Source organism: Microcaecilia unicolor, chromosome 4, assembly GCF_901765095.1.
Source record: "Microcaecilia unicolor chromosome 4, aMicUni1.1, whole genome shotgun sequence".
NCBI lineage: Eukaryota > Metazoa > Chordata > Amphibia > Gymnophiona > Siphonopidae > Microcaecilia > Microcaecilia unicolor.
Window position 1 is genome coordinate 7,273,885 of NC_044034.1, and position 24,948 is coordinate 7,298,832.

Sequence of the window (24,948 nt, forward strand, 5' to 3'; positions counted from 1 at the left end):
ATTTGCCAGGTTTCTTAATTTCTGTAAACATTTCTTCATCTGTCTGTTCTGTCCTGGCGGATGGTATTGCAGCCCTACTAGTATACTCCTTCCCCTCACACATGGAATTTTTATCCATAATGATTCCATTCTGCTTCATGTAGAATATTTATTTTGCTTGACTCAATTCCCTCTTTAACATATAGTGCACCCCCCCCCCCCTCCAATTTGATCCACTCTATCATTACGATATACTTCTGTGGATCTCTGCAAATTCTGAGACATTCTGGAGCAGATAAGTGAACATTTTATTAAGTAATTTTTGTAAGAGAGCAGTTATCTATTAACATACGGACATTTAAAGATGAACACTTCTGCTTATTTGGTGAATATGTCACAGGGAGGGACATAATCGAACGGGGCCAGCCATCTATAAGGGTGGCCATCTTCAAGGCCGACCCCGTAAAGCGGCATCCCGACAGTATTATCGAAACAAGATGGCCGGTCATCTTTCGTTTCGATAATACGGTCGGAGCCGCCCAAATGTCAACATTTGGGCTGGCTTTAGAGTTGGCCGGCATTGGTTTTCAGCGATAATGAAAACTAATGGCGGCCATCTCAAACCTGGCCAAATCCAAGGCATTTGGTCATGGAAGGAGCCAGCATTTGTAGTGCACTGGTCCCCCTCACATGCCAGGACACCAACCGGGCACCCTAGGGGGCACTGTAGTGGACTTCAAAAATTGCTCCCAGGTGCATACCTCCCTTACCTTGTGTGCTGAGCCCCCCCAAATCCCCCCCCCCCCAAAACCCACTCCCCACAACTGTACACCACTACCATAGCCCTTGGGGATGAAGGGAGGCACCTACATGTGGGTATGTGGGTTTTGGGTGGGGGTTTGGAGGGCTCCCATTTACCACCACAAGTGTAACAGGTGGGGGGGGATGGGCCTGGGTCCACCAGCCTGAAGTGCACTGCACCCACTAAAAACTGCTCCAGGGACCTGCATACTGCTGTCATGGAGCTGGGTATGATATATGAGGCTGGAAAAAAATGATTTTTAATTTTTTGGGGGGGCTTGGTGACCACTGGGGGAGTAAGAGGAGGTCATTCCCCATTCCCTCCGGTGGTCATCTGGTCAGTTGGGGCACCTTTTTGAGGCTTGGTCGTGAACAAAAAGGGACCAAGTAAAGTTGGCCAAATTCTCATCGGGGCCGACTTTCTTTTTTCCATTATCAGGTGAAGCTGGCCATCTCGTAACCACGCCCCCATTCCGCCTTCTGTACCCTGCTGATATGCCCCCTTGAAGTTTGGCCACTCCACGACAGAAAGCAGTTGAAGCCGGCCAAAATCGGCTTTTGATTATACCGATTTAGCCGGGTTTAGGAGATGGCCGGCCATCTCCCGATTTGTGTCGGAAGACGGCCGGCCTTCTCGTTCGAAAATAAGCAGGAGGGCGTCCAGAGCCCTATGAAAGATAATTGTATGGTCGTGAGCCACTTATTGAGTGGGTGAGGGTTCTCTTATTAATAATTGTTTGCTAGATTGGGTGGTATAGAAAATTTGTAATAAACTCTAAACTGTATACTGAATCTGTTTTTTGATTATTACTGTGTTGAGGCATACATTTGCTGGTACATACAGAGAACTACTGGAAGGGATGAGTGGCCTGTATGATAGCATGAGTACCTGTTGAAACGCATCCTGTGAGGAAGGTGGGATACAGGTCAGTGAATGGGAAAGAGGGGCAGGGTAGGAAGTCTTGTATGATATTATAGATGAACACCCAAGAGAACACGAAGGGTTATGGATCAGGGCAACATTAACATCTACACATTCACCATTTCACCCTCAATGAATCGTCATCCAGGGATCCACACCATGTACTGTACTTGGGTGTATCCATGTGCATTATTATGTTCAATTAAGTAGGAAAAGCACTAGAGTAACTCGGCCAAATCCAGTTATTAAATGTATAAAAATGCATGGCTATTTGGACAGACATTTTATTAACAATGCATGCAAAGCTTAGATCTTGATATTCTTATATGATGTAGCATTTTGGTGATTGTACTGCGGATTTGTTTAGTTTTCACACCATACACAATAGGGTTTAGCACAGGGGGGACAAGAAGGTAGATGTTGGCCATGTAGATGGGGATTTGTTGGAAGTGATTGTTGCCAAACCGATGTACCATTGACAAGCCAATCAAGGGGATATAAAATATTAGGACAGCACAGATATGGGCCGTGCAGGTACCAAAAGCCTTGAAACCTGTCTCATCTGATGCCAGGCTGATCATGCTTTTGATGATCAAAATGTAGGATATAGCAATAAATAGCGAGTCAATCCCCATGACAGACAGAATGACAAACAAGCCGTAGATGATGTTGACTCGGATGTTCGCACATGCCAAATTCATGGCGTCTTGATGCAAGCAGAAGGAATGAGTCAGAAGATTGCTTCTACAGAACGGGAGCCACTTGATAAGAAGAGGAATGGGGACCATTACTGCTATACCTCTTGCTATAATGACCAGTCCAATTTTTGCGATTGATGAGTGGGTTAAGATGGAGGTGTATCTGAGTGGGTGACATATGGCGATGTAGCGATCAACAGCCATGGCTACCAGTATCCCTGACTCCAGGGCTGAAAGGAAATGAATGAAGAACATCTGGGCCAGGCAAGCATCAAAAGCAATTTCTCTCCAGTTGAACCAAAAGAGACCCAGCATTCTTGGCATGATGCAAGAAGACAAGAGTAGATCGATGAAGGACAACATAGAGAGGAAGATATACATGGGTTCATGGAGGCTGTGTTCTGTCTTAATAGCAAATATAATTGTGCAGTTTCCAACAAGGGCAATGATATACAGGGAGCAGAGTGGGAAGGCGATCCAGATGTGAGCAGCTTCCAGTCCAGGAATCCCAGTCAGAATAAATGTTGAAATGCTGATGTTAGTTGTATTGACCGAGGACATCATGTGATTTTGATCCCACTTGTTGTGTCAACGAAACTTCATTTCCTGGTAAATGAGAAAACATGAGAATCATTGATCTGACTTTGCAACGATCAACGAACTAACGAACTTTCACAAACTACTAAAGACCCATCTCTTTAACAAGGCATACCACAAAGACCAACCAATATGAATACACACAACTCCTCCACATAAATTCAGAACTATCTTACAATATCTGCTTGTTACAATAATATCATGTTTTATCATTATCATGTCACCCAAGATCCTTTTCTATTCTCTATTATATTTCCACCACTCATGATGTATTGTAAGCCACATTGAGCCTGCAAAGAGGTGGGAAAATGGGGAATACAAATGCAATAAATAAACCTTGTTGTTTCTGCATATGACTACTGGAGAAACTGAATCCAGGGGACAGATAAGGATTATCAGGCCTCTGCAGCCCCTCCATCTCTCGCCCTGATACATATCACAATCACTACTTGCCCTCCTGTTTAACCCTTGCTTCGCCACACTTAAAGATTTTATGGGCTGGTCCCTTTCTTCCCAAATTTTTCCTCTACCACCTGCCCATGGTGTTATTTTCTGCATCTGTCCACTTCATGTGAAGAAATTGACTGCGTCTATCCCCTTGGTGTTACATCTTATCGGTACCCAGAAAGGATGACTTTATACAGGTCACTTAGGTGAGCAAATGGCTATCAAAATCCATCCGTTTAAAACTACTTAGGTATTAGAAAAAGTGAGTTCTGAACCTCTTGTAAAATACATACAGCACTGCCAAAGAAACAGGTTTATTTGGAACCACAGACGACAGGAGTGGAGGAGTGGCCTAATGGTTATGCAGCGGGCTTTGGCCCTGGCCACCTGGGTTTGGTTCCCACTGCAGCTCCTTGTGACCTTGGGCACACCAAAACCAAGCATGCATGCAACGTGAGGGGAATCAGGGCACGCAATGTGCAAGTGCTGGAGAAAGGCTTCAGCTGGCGGAGGGTGTTGATCCCCACCCACCAAGGTATATGGGGTTGCGGCAGGGCGGGGTTACAGCAGGAAGGTGGGCCAAACTGTGCCCCTCCACACACACACTTTGGGCTTCAGACCCTCTCAAACGTTGAGGTCTAGCTACGCCCCTGGACGCATGCCTAACTTATAGTATTCTGTGAGTTAAGTGTGCACTCTGCCCTGGCTCAATGCAAACTTCCCCTCTGTGTCTGCCCACCTACAAAGATTTGCACATATTTACAGAATAACCCGTAGCTTGGTTATTGTTATTTAACCGTGTATGTGTTCACAAGCCCATGCAAATGACTACAATACCAGAGTTTGTGAATGTCCTTGCCACCGAATTTAATGTGGCTCCTAGAAATCCCACCCATTACAAACCTGCTTCTGCAATATATACATATCAGCCAGTGGTGTAGTCATGGGTGGGCCCGATGTGACTGACAGGGATTCCCAAGGCCCGTCAGCTGAAGACTGCCAGCATCTCTCCCTCCAGGAGATCTGGGGGTTACTTAACTCCACTCCCCTGGTACCTTTAAATCCTTCATTGGCAGCAAGCAGCAACACATTCCCCCTGCTCGTGCTGAACCGAGCTTTCCCTCTGACAAAAACTTCATGTTTACGGGATTAGGAAGTTGCACCAGAGGGAAGGCTAGGGGCTGGTGCAAGCAAGAGGAATGAGTTGCTGCTTGTTGCCGACAAAGACCTGAAGAACTAAAAGGTACCGGGGGGCAGTGGAGTTAAGTGCCTTCCTGAGTTAGAAGAAAAGGTTTCCCTTTTTCGGAAGACAAATTTAACCCCAGTTAACAATCTGTAGAATTTGTAGTTGGAGGATGTAGTGAAGGTTAATAGCACAGATATATTTAAAGGATGTTGGAACAAACTTGTGAAGAACAGGTCTTTTAACAAGGAGGAAAGGACCCAGTTCAATCTGATTGCTACAAGCCAAAACCAATGAGAAAGTGAAACAGAAGAAAATCAAGAATCATCAATAACGAGCAACTTTGGTAGAAGGGACTATGGAAGAGAGGAACTCAAATTATAGCTACATGATGCAAGGAGTCACCGCCTAAGAAGAAGATCTAAGTGTCAGTGTTGATACACCTTGAATACTGTGTGCAATTCTGGTCACCATATCTCAAAAAAAGATATAGTGGAATTAGAAAAGGTACAGAGAAGGGAGACGAAAATGATAAAGGAGATGGGGCAACTTCCCTATGAGGAAAGGCTAAGCAGCTAGGGCTCTTCAGCTTGGAGAAGAGATGGCTGAGGGGAGATTTGATAGAGGTCTATAAAATACTGAGTGGAGTGGAACAGGTAGAGGTGAATCACTTGTTTACTCATTCCAAAAGTACAAGGACCAGATGGCACGCAGTGAAGCTACTTTAATCCCCTATCATAATGGGGTTTACGAAGAGGTATAGTTAGAACTCTCCAGAGTCACTGGGCGGAGGGTTAGAGGTGTAAAAGGAGTTGGCATCCAGCCCAAGGACGTGGGTTCTGGGATAATTTGCAAAGGAAAAGCGCTATTGAGTAATGATTGATAGTTGGGGAGGAGTCAGAATTGATAAAAGGAATTACAAAGGGGAACACAGGATCTTTGGTTGCCTGTACCCCTACCAGGATTAGGCATAAGTTGTTGCCCCTAACAGTGGCAATGGAGGAGGAGCGAGGAGCTAGATGGACCCTTGAAGGGGTGAACAAACATGTGGATAAAGGTGAGCCGGTTGATTTTGTGTATCTGGATTTTCAGAAGGTGTTTGACAAAGTAGGAGGCAGGATGTCCTCAGCTTCAGTGGGCCTGTGGTTGTTTCGCTTTGTAGGGTTTGACAAAGTACCTCATGAAAGACTCCAGAGGAAATAGGAGAGTCATGGGATAAGAGGTAGTGTTCTGCAGCCCCTCCTTACCTCTCAACCCTCATCTCCCCTTACGTTCCTACCCGTAACCTCCGCTCTCAAGACAAATCCCTCCTTTCAGTACCCTTCTTCACCACCGCCAACTCCAGGCTCCACCCTTTCTGCCTACCACCAACTCCAGGCTCCACCCTTTCTGCCTCACCTCACCCCACGCGTGGAACAAACTCCCCGAGCCCATACGCCAGGCCCCCTCCCTGCCAATCTTCAAATCTCTGCTTAAAGCCCACCTCTTCAATGTCGCCTTCGACACCTAATCTCTACACCTCTACCCAGGAAATCTAGACTGCCCCAACTTGACATTTCGTTCTTTAGATTGTAAGCTCCTTTGAGCAGGGACCGTCCTTCCTTGTTTATTTTGTACAGCGCTGCGTAACCCTAGTAGTGCTCTAGAAATGTTAAGTAGTAGTAGTAGTAGTAGTAGTAGGAGTAAAAACTGGTTAAAAGATAGAAAACAGAGAGTAGGGTTAAATGGTCAGTATTCTCAATGGAGATGGGTAGTTAGTGGGGTTCCCCAGGGCTCTGTACTGGGACCGCTGCTTTTTAACATATTTATAAATGACCTAGAGATGGGAGTAACTAGTGAGGTAATTAAATTTGCTGATGACACAAAGTTATTCAAAGTCGTTAAATCGCGGGAGGATTGTGAAAAATTACAAGAGGATCTTATGAGACTGGGAGACTGGGCGTCTAAATGGCAGATGACGATTAATGTGAGCAAGCGCAAAGTGATGCATGTGGGAAAGAGGAACCCGAACTATAGCTACGTCATGCAAGGTTCCATGTTAGGAGTCACCGACCAAGAAAGGGATCTAGGTGTCATCGATGATACTGCTTGTTCCTGGGATAAGCAGCATAAAATCTGTTCTACTCTGTTGAGATCTTGCCAGGCACTTGTGACCTGGATTGGCCACTGTTGGAAGCAGGATACTGGACTTGGTGGACTTTTGGTCTGTCCCAGTATAGTGATGTTTATTTACTTATGATTGCTGGGCAGACTTATATGGTCTGTTCCAGAGCCGGTGGTTGGGAGGCGGGGCTGGTGGTTGGGAGGCGGGGATAGTGCTGGGCAGACTTATACGGTTTGTGCCCTGAAGAACACAGGTACAAATCAAAGTAGGGTATACACAAAATTAGCACATATGAGTTATCTTGTTGGGCAGACTGGATGGACCGTGCAGGTCTTTTTCTGCCGTCATCTACTATGTTACTTATGATTGTTCCAGGGAGCACCTGTGCTTGCAGAAGACAGGCGTCAGAGCAGTGATTGAGGAACCTGGCCACTCCAGTGTGACCTCGAAAAGGTCACTGAGCCCACTGTGCTCACACTTCTACCAGTAACATTCTAAAGGCCTTACTTACTATGGTTTGATTTTATAGGGAAAGGGAAAGGGGAGAAGGGAAATGGGACTTGATACACTGCCTTTCTGAGGTTTTTGCAACTACATTCAAAGTGGTTTGCATATATTCAGGTATTTATTTTTGTACCAGGGGCAATGGAGGGTTAAGTGACTTGCCCAGAGTCACAAGGAGCTGCAGTGGGAATTGAACTCAGTTCCCCAGAATCAGAGTCCGCTGCACTAACCACTAGGCTACTCCTCCACTGGGCACTTGGAGGGCAGGTCTATAAGGGTGGGGGGGGGGGGGGGGGAGGCACTATTAGAAGCCTAATCTATAAAAGAAAATATTTACAGAATACTAGTTTATACATGTGTATATGGAGAACTGGATTAGAAACTGGTTGATTGATATATGATAGAGGTGATGGTAAATGGAAAGAAAGGTCTTACATTAGTCATAGAGCTGGGCGTAAACGCTCGTGCTTAGCTTGGGAAGAACTGTGCGTAATTCATAATATTCTACAAATTATGTCCCACTCCACCCAGCTTCTGCCCATATGATGATCCACTTGCAAAGTACTGAAAACACTATGGAAGAGATGTGAATATTTAGGGGAAATTGCATAGCTGAATTACTGTCTTTTGTGAATGTAAATTCTACAGCTCTTTAGAGAATTACCCAAGTCAGAGATAATCAGATCCTGAGAATAAACACTATTTTTTCTTGTACTAGAGTCAATAGATGTGATTTTCCCTAAATAATTGTTATAATCCTGGTCTCAGAACTCAATATATAGGTTTAGTAAAACATTCACTCTTTATTCCGAGTAATGCACAATTCAACAGTTGCATATTTTGTGTTATAAGAACCAGAAAAATGATTAAAATGCAATTTCTTATAATACTTCCTTCACTCAGCTTGGTAGGATAAACATGATCCCTGGCAAATGCAGAACAACTGACAGAGTGATCAGCCCTCGGTTCCCTGTGCAGTGAGGCAGGAGCTGGGAAACTGTGGATCAAGTTAAAGTCAGGAGCAGGTCAGACGAGATCCATTGCTCCTCAGTGCATAGCAATCCCGTTGCAAGCTTACAAAGATACAACAGCCCCCCAATCCAGTGGTTCCCAAACCTGGTCCTGGAGGCACCCCAGCCAGTCCAGGTTTTCAGGAGATCCACAATGAATATTCATGAGAGAGATTTGCATGTACTGCCTCCACTGCATGCAAATCTCTTTTGTGAATATTCATTGCGGATCTCCTGAAAGCCTGGACTGGCTGGGGTGCCTCCAGGACCAGATCTGGGAACCACTGCCCCCACTATCTTTCAGCTCTGTATGATTTCAGACATAACTAATCATATCAACTCACCAGCACTGTGCAGAGCAGGGCAGGGAGTGTTTATCCATACCTTCACATGGCTGGAGCGAAAGCAGAAGGATGCGCACACAGACAGGACCAGGGAAAGACTAGCGTGGGAACATTAATAGCGCTCTCCTCGAGGTGCCTGCTGGGTCATGAGGGTCGCTGGGAAGCTGAGCTCATCCTCTAGATAGGTTGTGCTGTCAGGGATGATGAGTGCTGTGTCCTCAGAGCTGGGAAGCGGAGCCAGGATGCCTCGCATAGTGCATGGAATCCAAACTTTGCTCCTTGCTTGGCAAGATCTGCTTCTGTTTCAGAAATAGCCAGGATGCTTACTCATGATATTTCCAGAGAAAAGGACAAAAATAACTCAGAATACAATATTAAACAAACCAACTGTCCAGAGCTAACACAAAATAGCTCAATTTAAAACACTTTTATTTGGCTTTTATAATAATAATAATAATAATAATAAGATGGAATCCGATTCTAAAGTTCCTAGATACTTGTAGCTTCTGTCTATGGGTAAACATTTCATCAGTTTTCCATTTTCCATTTAAACATACCAGGCTATAATCTTTTTAGGAAGGATAGAGAGGGACGTAAAGGTGGAGGAGTAGCTCTGTATGTGAGAGATGATATCGCAGCAACTGAAATGACAGGGAAGTGGGGAAAGGAAGAAGCGATATGGATCACCTTAAAAAGAGAGGATAGAACCTTGGTCCACGTGGGTGTTGTCTACAGACCCCCGACACAATTGGAGGAACTGGATAAAGATCTGATCGCTGATATTCAGAAGTTGGGGAAGAAAAGAGAGGTTCTGTTGTTGGGAGATTTTAATCTGCCGGATGTAGATTGGAAGGTTCCTTCTGCGAAATCGGAAAGAAGTAGAGAGATTGTGGATGCTTTCCAAAGTGCTCTGCTCAGACAAATGGTGACGGAACCCACAAGGGAGGGAGCGACGCTGGATCTGGTGCTCACGAATGGGGATAGTGTGTCAAATGTCCGAGTGGCTGCGCACCTGGGAAGCAGTGACCATCAAACTGTTTTTTTGATATAACGGCTCATGTGGTTAGCGGCCACTCTAAACTCAAAGTCCTGGACTTCAAGCGAACTGACTTTAACAAAATGGGGGAATACCTGAGGAAGGAGCTGATGGGCTGCGAGAACGCACAGCACGTGGAAGGACAGTGGTCCAAGCTGAAAGAAGTAATAAACAGGGCCACAGACCTTTATGTAAGGAGGGTAAATAAAAGCAAGAGAAAAAGGAAACCGATATGGTTTTCAAAGCAAGTGGCTGAGAAAATAAAGGCTAAAGAGTTAGCGTTCCAGAAATACAAAAAATCTCAAGTAGAGGAACACGGGGAGGAATACCGGATGAAACTGAAAGAAGCCAAGAGAGAGGTACGTCTGGCGAAGGCGCAAGCGGAAGAACAAATGGCTAGAAATGTACGGAGGGGAGACAAAAACTTCTTCAGGTATATTAGTGAAAGGAGAAAGGCTAAAAAGAGGATTGTGAGACTAAAAGATACAGCAAAACGCTATGTAGAAAATGATGAAGAAAAAGCCAGTTTGCTTAATAGATACTTTTGTTCTGTTTTTACTGAAGAAAATCCTGGGGAAGGACCGAGAGGGACTGGCAAAAGTACACCTGAAAATGAAGTGGATAGAGCACCGTTCACGGAAGAGAGTGTGTATCAACAACTTGGAAAGCTAAACGTGGACAAAGCCATGGGGCCGGACGGGATCCACCCCAGAATACTGAGGGAACTCAGAGAGGTTCTGGCGGGTCCTCTTAAAGATTTGTTTAATAAATCCTTGGAGACGGGAGAGGTTCCGAGGGATTGGAGAATGGCGGAGGTGGTCCCTCTTCACAAAAGTGGTGAAAGGGATGAAGCTGGAAACTACAGGCCGGTAAGCCTCACTTCGGTTATTGGAAAAGTAATGGAAGCCGTGCTGAAGGAAAGGATAGTAAATTTCCTGGAAGCCAATAAGTTGCAAGATCCGAGACAACATGGTTTCACCAAAGGGAAATCGTGCCAAACGAATCTCATTGAATTCTTTGACAGGGTGACCGGAGAATTAAATCAAGGACGTGCTATGGACGTCATCTACTTAGATTTCAGCAAGGCTTTTGACACGGTTCCCCACAGGAGGCTCTTGAATAAACTAGAAGGGCTGAAGATAGGACCCGAAGTGGTGAACTGGATTAGGAACTGGTTGACGGGCAGACGCCAGAGGGTGGTAGTGAATGGAGTTCGCTCGGAGGAGGGAAAGGTGAGTAGTGGAGTGCCCCACCTGGAGTATTGTGTTCAGTTTTGGAGGCCGTACCTTGCGAAGGATGTTAAAAAAATGGAAACGGTGCAAAGAAAAGCTACGAGGATGGCATGGGAGTTGCGTTCCAAGACGTAAGAAGAGAGACTTGCTGACCTGAACATGTATACTCTGGAGGAAAGGAGGAACAGGGGTGATATGATACAGATGGTCAAATATTTGAAAGGTATTAATCCGCAAACGAATCTTTTCTGGAGATGGGAAGGCGGTAGAACGAGAGGACATGAAATGAGATTGAAGGGGGGCAGACTCAGGAAAGATGTCAGGAAGTATTTCTTCACAGAGAGGGTGGTGAACGCTTGGAATGCCCTCCCGCGGGAGGTGGTGGAGATGAAAACGGTAACGGAATTCAAGCATGCGTGGGACAGGCATAAAGGAATCCTGTGCAGAAGGAATGGATCCACAGAAGCTTAGCTGAAATTGGGTGGTGGGGGGAAGAGGGGTTGGTGGTTGAGAGGCTAGGATGGGGGAGGGCAGACTTATACGGGGTCTTTGCCGGAGCCAGTGATGGGAGGCGGGACTGGTGGTTGGGCGGCGGGAAATACTGCTGGACAGACTTATACGGTCTGTGCCCTGAAAAAGACAGGTACAAATCAAGGTAAGGTATACACATATGAGTTTATCGTGGGCAGACTAGATGGACCGTGCAGGTCTTTTTTTGCCGTCATCTACTATGTTACTATGTTTTCAAATTGTACCCATTTTTCTTTCCTCAATGTGTTACCCTTTGTTATTCTGATCACTACATACTTTAAAATGAGGGTAAAATTCAGTAAACAGTTTGAAAATGGAAAATTGATAAAATATTTTCCTCATGGACAACAGTTACAAGTACCAAGAAATTTTAAAATTGATAACATCTTACATGAACCAGCTAAAGTTAAAACAAAATCCAAATACCTAAAGAGGGTCGGGAAAGTCCTAAACTAAATGATTGAAACTTAACAAGGATATACAGCTGGAACCATAGCCTGGACCTAGCTAGAACTGGATAATTGAGACCAAAAAACTTGAAAGCTGATGACAATGCTCCATGCTCTGCACCCCCCAGAGTGACATCAACCAGCTATATTAATTATGAAAACTGGTGGTTGGGATCTGCTCCAAATTAGACAGACTGTACAGGAGGGAACACAAGGACTAAATGATTTCACTGAGATCAGCAATAAGAAAATGTTAATCAAAATTTGCAGGGAAAAGATCATTAAGGCAAAAGAGAAGACAATGAGTGAAAAGGGAGGAGACTTGATATATTGCCTTTCTGTGGTTACAATAGAAATCAAACAAAATAAAACATGGAAAAGAAAATAAGATGATACCATTTTTATTGGACATAATACATTTCTTGACTAGCTTTCGAAGGTTGTCCTTCTTCGTCAGATCGGAAATAAGCAAATGTGGTAGATGACAGTATATATAAGTAAAACATCCAAGAATTTCATTGACAGTCTAAGGGTGGGGGTGGGTAGGAGGTATGCATGGGAACATCAAAGCATTTCAGAGATAGTCTAACAGGATGGGGGTGGATAGGTGAGAGGAGGGTGATAAACATAGCAATACAACTTTATGGTTTATAATGGCCTAGAAAACCCAGATCTTTGTTAAGTCCTGTCTGTTGGGTGTCAAAATATTCAATCATTCTTACTTCAAAGGTCTTACTTTCCTGTATTGTTTTAAAGTTACCTTTCAGGATTCTTACTGTGAAATCACTGGTACAGTGATCTGGTTTTGTAAAGTGCTGGCCCACAGGTGTGGAATCCTGGCTGGCACTGGCATTCTTCATGTGATGTCTATGTAGATTAAATCTTGTCTTTAGCATCTGGCCTGTTTCTCCAATATAGCATCCTTCATTACATTTTTTACACTGAATGATATATACCATATTGGAAGATGAGCATGTGAAAGATTCCTTAATGTTAAATATTTTTCCTTTGTGAATGACTGTGGGGCCCTGTGAAATATTTTGGCATACAGTGGTGGAAATAAGTATTTGATCCCTTGCTGATTTTGTAAGTTTGCCCACTGACAAAGACATGAGCAGCCCATAATTGAAGGGTAGGTTATTGGTAACAGTGAGAGATAGCACATCACAAATTAAATCCGGAAAATCACATTGTGGAAAGTATATGAATTTATTTGCATTCTGCAGAGGGAAATAAGTATTTAATCCCTCTGGCAAACAAGACCTAATACTTGGTGGCAAAACCCTTGTTGGCAAGCACAGTGGTCAGATGTCTTCTGTAGTTGATGATGAGGTTTGCACACATGTCAGGAGGAATTTTGGTCCACTCCTCTTTGCAGATCATCTCTAAATCATTAAGAGTTCTGGGCTGTCGCTTGGCAACTCGCAGCTTCAGCTCCCTCCATAAGTTTTCAATGGGATTAAGGTCTGGTGACTGGCTAGGCCACTCCATGACCCTAATGTGCTTCTTCCTGAGCCACTCCTTTGTTGCCTTGGCTGTATGTTTTGGGTCATTGTCGTGCTGGAAGACCCAGCCACGACCCATTTTTAAGGCCCTGGCGGAGGGAAGGAGGTTGTCACTCAGAATTGTACGGTACATGGCCCCATCCATTCTCCCATTGATGCGGTGAAGTAGTCCTGTGCCCTTAGCAGAGAAACACCCCCAAAACATAACATTTCCACCTCCATGCTTGACAGTGGGGACGGTGTTCTTTGGGTCATAGGCAGCATTTCTCTTCCTCCAAACACGGCGAGTTGAGTTCATGCCAAAGAGCTCAATTTTTGTCTCATCTGACCACAGCACCTTCTCCCAATCACTCTCGGCATCATCCAGGTGTTCACTGGCAAACTTCAGACGGGCCGTCACATGTGCCTTCCGGAGCAGGGGGACCTTGCGGGCACTGCAGGATTGCAATCCGTTATGTCGTAATGTGTTACCAATGGTTTTCGTGGTGACAGTGGTCCCAGCTGCCTTGAGATCATTGACAAGTTCCCCCCTTGTAGTTGTAGGCTGATTTCTAACCTTCCTCATGATCAAGGATACCCCACGAGGTGAGATTTTGCGTGGAGCCCCAGATCTTTGTCGATTGACAGTCATTTTGTACTTCTTCCATTTTCTTACTATGGCACCAACAGTTGTCTCCTTCTCGCCCAGCGTCTTACTGATGGTTTTGTAGCCCATTCCAGCCTTGTGCAGGTGTATGATCTTGTCCCTGACATCCTTAGACAGCTCCTTGCTCTTGGCCATTTTGTAGAGGTTAGAGTCTGACTGATTCACTGAGTCTGTGGACAGGTGTCTTTCATACAGGTGACCATTGCCGACAGCTGTCTGTCATGCAGGTAACGAGTTGATTTGGAGCATCTACCTGGTCTGTAGGGGCCAGATCTCTTACTGGTTGGTGGGGGATCAAATACTTATTTCCCTCTGCAGAATGCAAATAAATTCATATACTTTCCACAATGTGATTTTCCGGATTTAATTTGTGATGTGCTATCTCTCACTGTTACCAATAACCTACCCTTCAATTATGGGCTGCTCATGTCTTTGTCAGTGGGCAAACTTACAAAATCAGCAAGGGATCAAATACTTATTTCCACCACTGTAGCTTGCAGCTGGATATATTGCAAGGATGTGTGCCATTCTCTTCACAGGTCTCATACGTTAACCGGGCGGTAAAGGTCTACGCACATCAAATGCTGTTTACCGCCCGGTAGTGCGCCAAAAATGAAATTAGTACCAGGCACATGCGGTAGCTGGGCTGTAACTCAGAATTTATTTATTTATTTTTATTTGTTGCATTTGTATCCCACATTTTCCCACCTATTTGCAGGCTCAATGTGGCTTACATAATGCCGTAATGGCGATTGCCATTTCCGGATTGAGAATTGGCGCACATTGGACATATGTAGGGCCCCTACATGGCTTAGTAAAAGGGCCCATTAGAATTTTATTTCCTGATTTGATTTCTGAATTTTTTTTACTGTATCTAGTAAGGATGGTCTACCAGTTGATCAAATTTGTTCGAATCTTTCTACTCCTTGTTGGAATGATATTATACGTCTTTATAAAAAGTATAGTCTTTCCTATTTTGCTTGGGACTCAGGCCCTCCATTTATTATGCAATCGGTTCCACAAAGTTTTTACGGTTATTTGTTTGATTAGATCCAATTCCAACTTTCTGAAGGTACTTTTCCAGCTATTTTAGGACGAATAATAATCACTACGCTAATAAAGGATTTCAAACAATCAATAACCTTGCCTTCTAATTATAGACCAATATCTTGAATATCTCTGTTTGCTAAGCTTACTGAGGGTCTAGTCACTTTACAATTAGAAACAGTACTTGGCTAAACATAATATTTTGCCTGATTCACACTCTGTGTTTGCATCAATGTATAGTACGGAAACTGTAATTGGTTCCTTATTAGATCACATTAGAGCTCTGTTAAGTGAAGGAAAGACTGTTTTGCAGTTCCAGTTCAATCTTGCAGCAGCATTCGATTTGGTTGATCATGTTATCTTATTACAAGTTTTGGAAGATATTGGTCGTATGGGAAAAATTTTGAAGTGGGTCCAAGGTTTTCTAACAAAGGTTAAAGATTCTATTTCGTCAGCGTGGTCAAATCCTTATGGAGTTCCTCAGGATTCCCTTCTTTCGTCTATTTTACTTAGCATCTTCTTACGATCTCTAGGGCTTATGCTGGCAAATAATTGTTTTACAGTATACAGTTATTCAGAAGATATCTCCATTATTATCCCACTTAATTCCATTTCCGAAATTGATACTTCTAGGGTACTATATTGGAGTAGTGTACCGAGAGTGGGGTGGTGGGGGTAGTCCGCTCCAGGTGCAGGCAGCGAGGGGACGTGCGGTGCAGGCATGTGGCTCATGGCTCTGCCACTCCCCTGCCCCCTCTAACGTTACTTCCAGGGCACCTGCTCCGCACACCCCCTTGCTGGGAGGAAAGGTCTGGTGATACTCTTTGGGGGGGGAGGGGGTGCAGCGGTGACCCACCTCAGGCAGCGAACAGGCTAGGAACGCCACTGCTATATTGTATGGCCTTATTAGGTAATTGGATGTTTCAGCGTAAACTTAATGCTGATAAACTACGTTTTTATGTATTAATAGTAAATTAGATGCTATTCCTGATTCTATTCATATTGGCCAAACTGAATATCAGCTGTCCACTGTAATATATTAGGTGTATAAGCAGACAGCGCTGCCTCAATGGAAGCACAAGTTGCTTCTTTAGTGAAAAAAATCCTTTTCTTCGTATAAGTAAACTATGCCGTGTTCATAGTTACTTTGAAGCAACTTCATTTTGTTTACTGATACAAGTTTTGTTTTGTTCACAACTGGATTATTGTAATTTATGAGTTTATTTTCGAAAGAGATTGCCGGCCATCTTCCGACACAAATCGGGAGATGGCCGGCAATCTGCTGATCCCGGCCAAATCGGTATAATCGAAAACCGATTTTGACCGTCCCCAATTGCTTTTCATCACGGAGCCGGCCAACCTTCAAGGGAGGGTACAGAAGGCGGGACGGGGGTGGGGTTGGGCGGGACTGGGGCATGTTTACGAGATGGCCGGCTTCACCCCATAATGGAAAAAAGATGGCCAGCTCAGACGAGCATTTCGCCGACTGCACTTGGACCATATATTTTTAGGTCCAAGTCACAAAAAAGTGCCCCAATTGACCAGATGACCACCGGAGGGAATCGGGGATCATCTCCCCTTACTCCCCCAGTGGTCACCAACCCCCTCCCACCCAAATAAAATTGCCAGCCTCTATGACAGCCTCAAATGTCACACCCAGCTCCCTGACAGCAGTATGCAGGTCCCTGGAGCAGTTTTTAGTGGGTGCAGTGCACTTCAGGCAGGTGGACCCAGGCCCACCCCCCCTACCTGTTACACTTCTGGTGGTATATGTTGAGCCCTCCAAAACCCCCCAAAACCCACTGTACCCACATGTAGGTGCCCTCCTTCACCCCTTAGGGCTATGGTAATGGTGTAGAGTTGTGGGGAGTGGGTTTTGGGAGGGATTTGGGGGGCTCAGCACCCAAGGTAAGGGAGCTATGCACCTGGGAGCTATTTTTGTTTTATTTTTAGAAGTGCCCCCTAGGGTGCCCGGTTGGTGTCCTGGCATGTCAGGGGGGCCAGTGCACTACAAATGCTGGCTCCTTCCATGACCAAATGCCTTGCATTTCGCCGGGTTTGAGATGGCCGGGCCCGGTTTCCATTATGGCTGAAGGTTATCATTAGAAATCAAACAAAATAAAACATGGAAAAGAAAATAAGACAATACCTTTTTTATTGGACATAACTTAATACATTTCTTGATTAGCTTTCAAAGGTTGCCCTTCTTCGTCAGATCGGAAATAAGCAAATGAGGTAGCAGATAGTATATATATGAGAGAAACATCAAAGCATTACTTTGACTGACAGAGTGGGAGGGTGGGGGTATGCATGGGGACATCAAAGCATTTCATTGATATTCTAACAGGATGGGTGTTGGTAGGTGAGAGGAGGGTAATAAACAGAGAAATAAACAGAGAGAAAACCCAGATCCTTATTAAGTCCTGTTTATTGGGTGTCAAAATATTCAATCATTCTTATTTCAAAGGTTTTACGTTCCTGTATTGTTTTAAAATTACCTTTCAGTATCCTTACTGTGAAATCACTGGTGCAGTGTTCTGGTCTTGAAAAGTGTTCGCCCACAGGGGTGGGGGCTTGACTGGCACTGGCTATTTTCATGTGGTGCCTGTGCAGGTTGAATCTTGTCTTGAGCATCTGGCCTGTTTCTCCAATATAGCATCCGTCGTTACATTTTTTACACTGAATGATATATACCACATTGGAAGATGAGCATGTAAAATGGTCCTTTATGCTGAATATTTTTCCTTTGTGAATGACTGTGGGGTCTTGTGAAATATTTTGGCATAGTTTGCAGCTGGCTGTGTTACAGGGAAACGTGCCCTTTTCTTTTTCAGACTGTGTCGGGAGTTTACTTCTGATCAGCTTGTGTTTTAAGTTTGGTGGTTGTCGGAAGGCCAGTACTGGTGGGGATGGGAATATCTCTTTCAGTAATTCATCCTCCTGGAGTATAGGTTGTAGATCTCTTATGATTTTCCTCAGTTTTTCCAGCTCTGGATTGAATGTCACTACAAGCGGGATTCTGTCTGTGGATTTTTTCTCCTTGTACTGTATCAGATTCTCCCTGGGTGTTTTGAGGGAGGAGGCAATATTCTTGGAGATTATTTTTGGGTTGTAGCCTTTCTGTTTGAAGGATGCAGTCAGGGTTTTAAGGTGTCTGTCTCTGTCCCCTGGGTCAGAGCAGATACAGTGGTATCTTGTGGCTTGGCTGTAAATGATGGATCTTTTTGTATGTGAAGGGTGGAAGCTGGAGTTGTGGAGATAGCTGCATCTGTCTGTGGGTTTCTTGTATATAGATGTTTGTATACAGCCATCACTGATTGAGACTGTGGTGTCCAAAAAATTGACTTTTTCTGGGGAGTAGTCAATTTTGAATCTGATTGTAGGATGGTATGTATTGAAGGCAGAATAAAATTGTTTCAGAGTTTCTTCACCCTCCGTCCAAATCATAAAAATGTCATCGATGTACCGGTAGTATTTTAGAGGTTTGGTCTGGTGTGTATTCAGAAATGTCTCTTCCAGCTCAGCCATAAAAAGGTTTGTTTGATTTCTATAGATAACCTTTAAGAGTGGACTAACACGGCTACCACACCTCTCTCATTATGGCTGAAAAATGAAGCCGGCCATCTCCTCTAAACCCGGCGATCGATTTGGCCGGCCCCAACTGTATTTTGAAAATACGGTTGGCTCCGCCCCTTTGCGGAGCCGGCCCCGAAGATGGCCAGCCATCTATTTGGCCGGTGCCGTTCAATTATGCCCCTCTTAGTATATTTATGATGTACAAAATCTCAACTGAAAAGAATTCAAACTGTTCAGAACTGTGTAGTCCGCCTGATATTTGGTTTAACCAAAGAACTTCACTGGTTACCATTTGAGGCTAAGATTCTGTTTAAATTGGCCTGTCTTCTTTACAGAGAACTGCGTGGCTTAGCTCTGGATTATCTGTATCTGTAAAGAGTTTACTTAGATATTTTCTTGTTCTGATTCGTACATGATGTTTAGGAGAAAGGTTAAGACTTTATTGCTCCAAAAATGGTTTTAAAATAATTTGTATTTAACTATAATTCCCAGAGGTTTGCTCTGGCTTTGCCTCCCCTTGTTACATGCTTTGAACTTTGAGGTATTAGTGGGATGTAAGCTTGCATGGTATGGCCTGCTGTTATGCGCCATATATGATAATATTAATAATCATATTAATAATGGGGACAATGTTCAGTTCACAGCCATCAGCAATTGTTAAAACCCAAATATCCAGCACCGGGCCATATCCAGGTACCGATGATAACCAGACCAGTACCCAGATACTACCTTGCATGAAGGTAGTGCAGCCTTTGATTTCTCTCTCTCCTTCTCTGCACACATTCAACAGATCGCCAAAAGCTGTCGTTTCTTTATCTACAATATTAGCAAAATCCGCCCCTTCCTTTCTGATTACGCTACCAAAACCCTTATCCACACCCTTGTCGCCTCTCGCTTGGACTATTGCAATTTACTTCTCACTGGTCTTCTGCTCAGTCATCTCTCTCCTCTCCAATCTGTCCAAAATTCTGCGGCACGACTTATTTTCCGCCACTAGCCCACCTCTCCACTTTCATCTCTCGTTACATCTAACTGTAAGTTATTTCCTTTTGTTTGAATTGCATTAAAGAAGATTTTGGTTCAATAATTCTCAGTCTTCACTGTGATGTTCTGTACTCTGGTTATCTGTATGCTAATCTCCTGAGTAGACAGAGCCTATCAGGAGAGACAGCAGAACAGTTTCAGATAATGTGGTTGCTTCATCCACTTCCTACCATTGATTGGTTCAACAGTACAACACACAAAAAGCTGCAGTAACATTTCCTCCAGTGCAAAACTAACTGCAGTCCATCAAAACAACCAGCCATCCAATGGGAAAAGAGGAGTACCTGCTCATACCCAGCCTGCTCCCTCTAGTGGTTGGTCCTGGTACAGTCACCTCTACCACTGCTTCCTGTGCTTCCTTGGAGATTCGTGCGGTCACAGCCTCATAGAGGCACCATTAGTGTACACAGCTCTGTACAAGAGATAAAAACAGGCGTAATACACAATACCTGCAACATTTGAAATGACACAAAGCATGGCAGGTCCTTATTCCAAAGTTTTACACAAAAAAGCAGCAAGAGTGGTTAGAAACCAGAGACCAGGTGCGAAGTGACAGCAGTGATCATGATGAAAACCCCAGAGAAGAGCTGAGAGGTTTTTATGCCGAACAGAAGAGGACCACCTCGTAGAGCTGTTAATGCACAAAATATATAAGAAATGATCAATATGTAAGTATCAGCAAATAACTCTGTATTGTTATTACATCTAAAAGTCTACTGTGCCATTTTAATTACAATTACAATAGTCACTATAGAAAATTCATTTTATCTACAGGACCCTTCAGACAAATTTGTGAAATTCCCTGTAGATTTCACAGAACAAGAGACAGTGTCCTCAGCTGTATGTGGGTTCCCTAAAGGATCTCAAAGTGCAGGAGATATCATCCTAGTTGTACTAATACAAATCTCTGAGAGTTCCTCCAGGATCTCATTGCACAGGAGACGAAGTCCTCTACTATACCTAATGCTGATCTCTGGGAGTTCCTGTAGGATCTCACTGTATAGGAGACAATGTCCTCCACTGTTTCTAAAGCTGATCTCAGGGGCTTCCTGCAGGATCTCACTGTACAGGAGACAATGTCGTCCACTGTATCTAAAACTGATCTCAGGGGGTTCCTGCGGGATCTCACTGTACAGAAGACAATGTCCTCCACTGTTTCTAAAGCTGATCTCAGGGGGTTCTTGCGGGATCTCACAGTACAGGAGACAATGTCCTCCACTGTATCTAAAGCTGATGTCTGGGAGTTCCTGCAGGATCTTATGCTCTTAGCTCAAGCAGAGGAGACACTGTTCTCCCCTGTATCTAATGCAGACCTCTGAGAAGTTAGAAAAGGAGGTGGTCTGGTTGTTATTTTAAAATCTTTTTTTTTTAACTTGAAACTGCTTAAGGATCATATTATGGACAGATGAGAATTAGTAATTTTTCAGTTGGTAGATGAGACGATTAACATCTCTAATAAAATAGGGTTTATCGTTATTTATAGGCCGTTGGGTCATTGGTCCAAGGTTCAAACTCAATCAAAAACAAAGAGTGAAAAGCAAACTCAATAGAATGTCTCCATAGTAATGGAGCTGGTCCCTCAAATCCGTCTGAGCTGTGGGTGATCTCAGAGGTGGGTACATAACACTAAACAGCTGTCTGTGGCTATAGGATCGGGTTATCCTCCAAAACATGTACAAAGGGTCCCTGCTGGCCTAGTATGCAATTGGTATATAGTCTCTGGACCAGAAAAATCTCTTTACTGGACCCCTTCTGGGGGAGGAGGGACCCAAACTCCTGCCTAGATTCCCATTTTATACTTCTCTCCAAAAAGGTCCCAAGCACAAATAAATGTCTACTTGAAGGGACAGATGCAAATGCAAAGGTCTGGCCCCTCGAACCAAGCCCCATCTTGGGATGAAGACCGAGAGCATAAAGGAAACTGCCCGCCATTCGCCCTCAAACTCATCTCCAGCCTTACTGGGGATCCTGGGTTTCTAGTGTGAGCAGCAGCATGGGTTTAAAATGGCATCCATGACCTCCAGTAGTAATCTTATAGTACAACTTTCAGATAACCCTTATTTAGAGTTTCCTTTCTTTATATTCTGTTTGCTGATTGCTTTCAGCTCACACTTTTCCAGTGATGTTCAAGGGGCAGCTACCCGCTTTGATAGAGCCACACCTCTTTTTATTCATCATCATTGATTGTCCATATTGTCTCATTTCCAGTTTACAATTTTCACTCTCGCCCATAAGATTTTACATTCCGACTCCCCATCCTACCTTTCTTCCCTTATTGCCCCACCTGGGCCCTCTGCTCCTTCAGGTTTCTTCAGTTTGTCAGGCCCATTTTGAATCCACACGAACCAGATTCTTTTTTCTGCACTGTCCCCCTTTGCTCTGGAATTCCCGTCCACATTTTCTCCAACTTCAGCTTTCCTATCCTAGCTTCAGATCTCCACTGAAAACGTTTCTATTTGAATAAACATCAACATCCAGTCGGCCGTTGGGGATGCCACAAGGGTCTACTAGGTACCGAACCTTTCCTTAAAATGCTATTTGAATCTCTTCCCCCAGTAGGGTCTTCTCCCTGTCCTCCACCCTGCTATACCACTGGTCTATCCTCTGTCTCTTTAAAGTTAATGGTGTTGTTTTCTTGTATATGGTTCCTTTTTTATTGTACACAACCTTGCTATTTGCATAGGGTGAGGCGGTTAATCAAATAAAGTAAAACATAAACCATTGTATTCAGATACAGCAGGTATTTCTCTGTCTCCATAAAGCTCAGAATCAAAGTCACCTGAGGTAGTGAAAGGTTAAATGACTTCCTGAAGGCCACAGGGGATAGCAGTGGGATTTGAGCCCCTATCCAACTGAGCACTGATTTTGGGTGGGCCTGAGCCCAAGGTGAGTGGACCCCGGCCTACCTGTGGTTATGCCACTGGTTACAACTTGTACTTCTACTTGGCTACTGCTCTACTCAACTGTAAATCAAACTTCTGCTGCACAACTTATATTCCGCCAGTGTCGTTATGCTCATATTAGCCCTCTCCTCAAGTCACTTCACTGGCTTCCTATCCGTTTCCGCATACAGTTCAAACTCCTCTTATTGACCTATAAGTGCATTCACTCTGCAGCTCCTCAGTACCTCTCCACTCTCATCTCTCCCTACATTCCTCCCCAGGAACTCCATTCACTGGGTAAATCTCTCTTATCTGCACCCTTCTCCTCCACCGCTAACTCCAGACTCTGTTCCTTTTATCTTGCTGCACCATATGCCTGGAATAAACTTCCTGAGCCAGTACGTCAAACTCCATCTCTGGCCGTCTTGAGGCTGCTTTGATCTCCTAATCCCTATTCATTTGTACAGTACCCTTGTATGTTTTATTTTTCCCAACCGCCCAAAACACAGCAGCCAGACTCATTTTTGGCAAATCATGATTTGAAAGCGCAATCCCGCTCCATGAAAGACTCCATTGGCTCCCTATCAAAGAACGAATACATTTCAAAGTCCATACATTGATCCACAAGATCCTCCTTGGAGAAGCTCCAAGCTACATGAACAGTTTGATCGATCTTCCAGCCAGAAACGGGACCAAATCTTCTCGAACGTTTCTCAATCTTCACCTTCCCAATTGCAAAGGTCTCAAATACAAAACCTACTACGCATCCAACTTCTCCGTTATAGGCAGCCAACTCTGGAATGCCATACCCAGACACATCTGAACAACCAAAGAACACCTACCCTTCCGCAAGCTGCTGAAAACCTACCTCTTCAAACAAGCCTATCCAAATGACCCAACTTAATTCACGAACCTAATCCACACCACTAGCATTATCCTTACCTTAAAACCTCCCCCACATCTCTTCCTCTTGTCCTACTCTATACAATTGTGTTATTTCTGTGATACTTTGTATCAGACATTGTTGGAATGTAATTGTATTTTACATGCATTGCCTGTCACCTATTATTTCTCTGTGACCTCTGATGTGAATTACTTAGAGAGGTCACACAGCTATGTAACTTCCTGTGGGGGTTAGATGCAGCAGATGCAGCACATGGAGCACATGGAGCTCATGATCTCTCCTAACCTGAGAGGATCTATGGTGGTGTGAGCATCCATTACCATCTAAGCACATGGAAGGAGCTGATAAGACAAATGTATAGTAATATGTATATATAAGCCTGTCTGATTATAATCTAACTACAAACTGTGAGTAAACAGATGTTTTGTTACTTCAACTTTAAAGTGACTCAGCAGTGAATTATTCAGGGGTGAATGAGAGAGAGATGAAGAAAGAAATTAACATTTCTAAAGCTGAAGCTGTGTGTACTAAAATCTGCTAATTATTTACTACAAATAATCCAACAAAAGGGTTATGGGCCCAGGGTCCAGGAATTGAAAAAGAAGAGAAATATTACCAGGCAGAAAAAAAGGCCACATTTTTCTCTTAAGTTTTAAAGGAAAGATTCAGTCTGTCTCTCTCTCCCCCCACACAGCAGACAGAAGGCTAAGAAAATGGCTGAGGGAAGAAATTCACCATTGTTCTATTCTCTCAAGGTGCCTAGATTAACTGAGTTTAATTATCAGCAATGGGAACTAAGATTCATATGTCTCCTTCGAGCAAAAAGATTAAATATATGCTTAGACCAAGACAGAACAGCTGAAAATATGGCTGAATGGGACAATGCAAACTATTATGTGAAGTGCATGCTTTTGGAAGCTCTTTCAGAGAAACAAGCCATATTAGTGGAGGGAAAAGATACACCAAAGGACATTTTATATAAACTGAGAACTATGTATGCAACTACATATGCAAAGCAGCAACCAATTTGGTTGGCAGAGTTGAATGAAACCAAATTAAGGGATAAAAGTAAATGTAATGATCACATTATGCATCTTATGTCTTCATTTCAAAAGTTAGAACTTTCTGGAATTCCCATGTGTGATGCATTGAAAAGAGCATTTCTTTTTACCTCACTATCAAAGAAGTTTGATGTTTTTAGGTCTGTAAATGAGGCCATTGAAGGGCAATCTTTTGAACAGGCAACATCAAAACTAAGGCAGGAATGCATAATAAATGATTCTGAGGAGATGTGTTCTCAAAGCAAGTCAGAGAGAAATGAAACAAATTTCTTGGCAAAGAACAGAGGAAGGCGGAGCTATGGGAAAACTCCACCCAAGGGCAAGCTGATTTGCTACTCATGTGGAAAGGAGGGACATGTATCTAAATGGTGTAAGGAAACACAAAACACTCCCTCTAGCTCACCTAAGCCAATGGAACTAAAGAATTTTCAAACCAGGAAATGTAT

The 24,948-nt window shown here is 43.8% G+C and overlaps 1 protein-coding gene across 10 annotated transcripts in view; it reads right to left on the minus strand.

Annotated features, from left to right (window-relative positions):
* Window positions 1-1,392: 1,392 nt before the first annotated feature.
* LOC115468267 (olfactory receptor 51E1-like) overlaps window positions 1,393-24,948 on the minus strand; it is a 74,306-nt gene continuing 50,750 nt past the window's right edge. For 3 of the 10 annotated variants that reach the window (XM_030199849.1, XM_030199846.1, XM_030199847.1), the window contains exon 5: window positions 8,631-8,888. In XM_030199849.1, the coding sequence (XP_030055709.1) occupies window positions 8,767-8,888 (122 nt within the window). In that variant the 3' untranslated portion in view covers window positions 8,631-8,766. Of the gene's footprint in view, window positions 3,007-8,589; window positions 8,889-19,939; window positions 20,068-20,104; window positions 20,287-24,948 lie in introns of those variants that run through there. The other 7 variants (XM_030199844.1, XM_030199842.1, XM_030199841.1 and 4 more) reach the window with 6 other exon arrangements.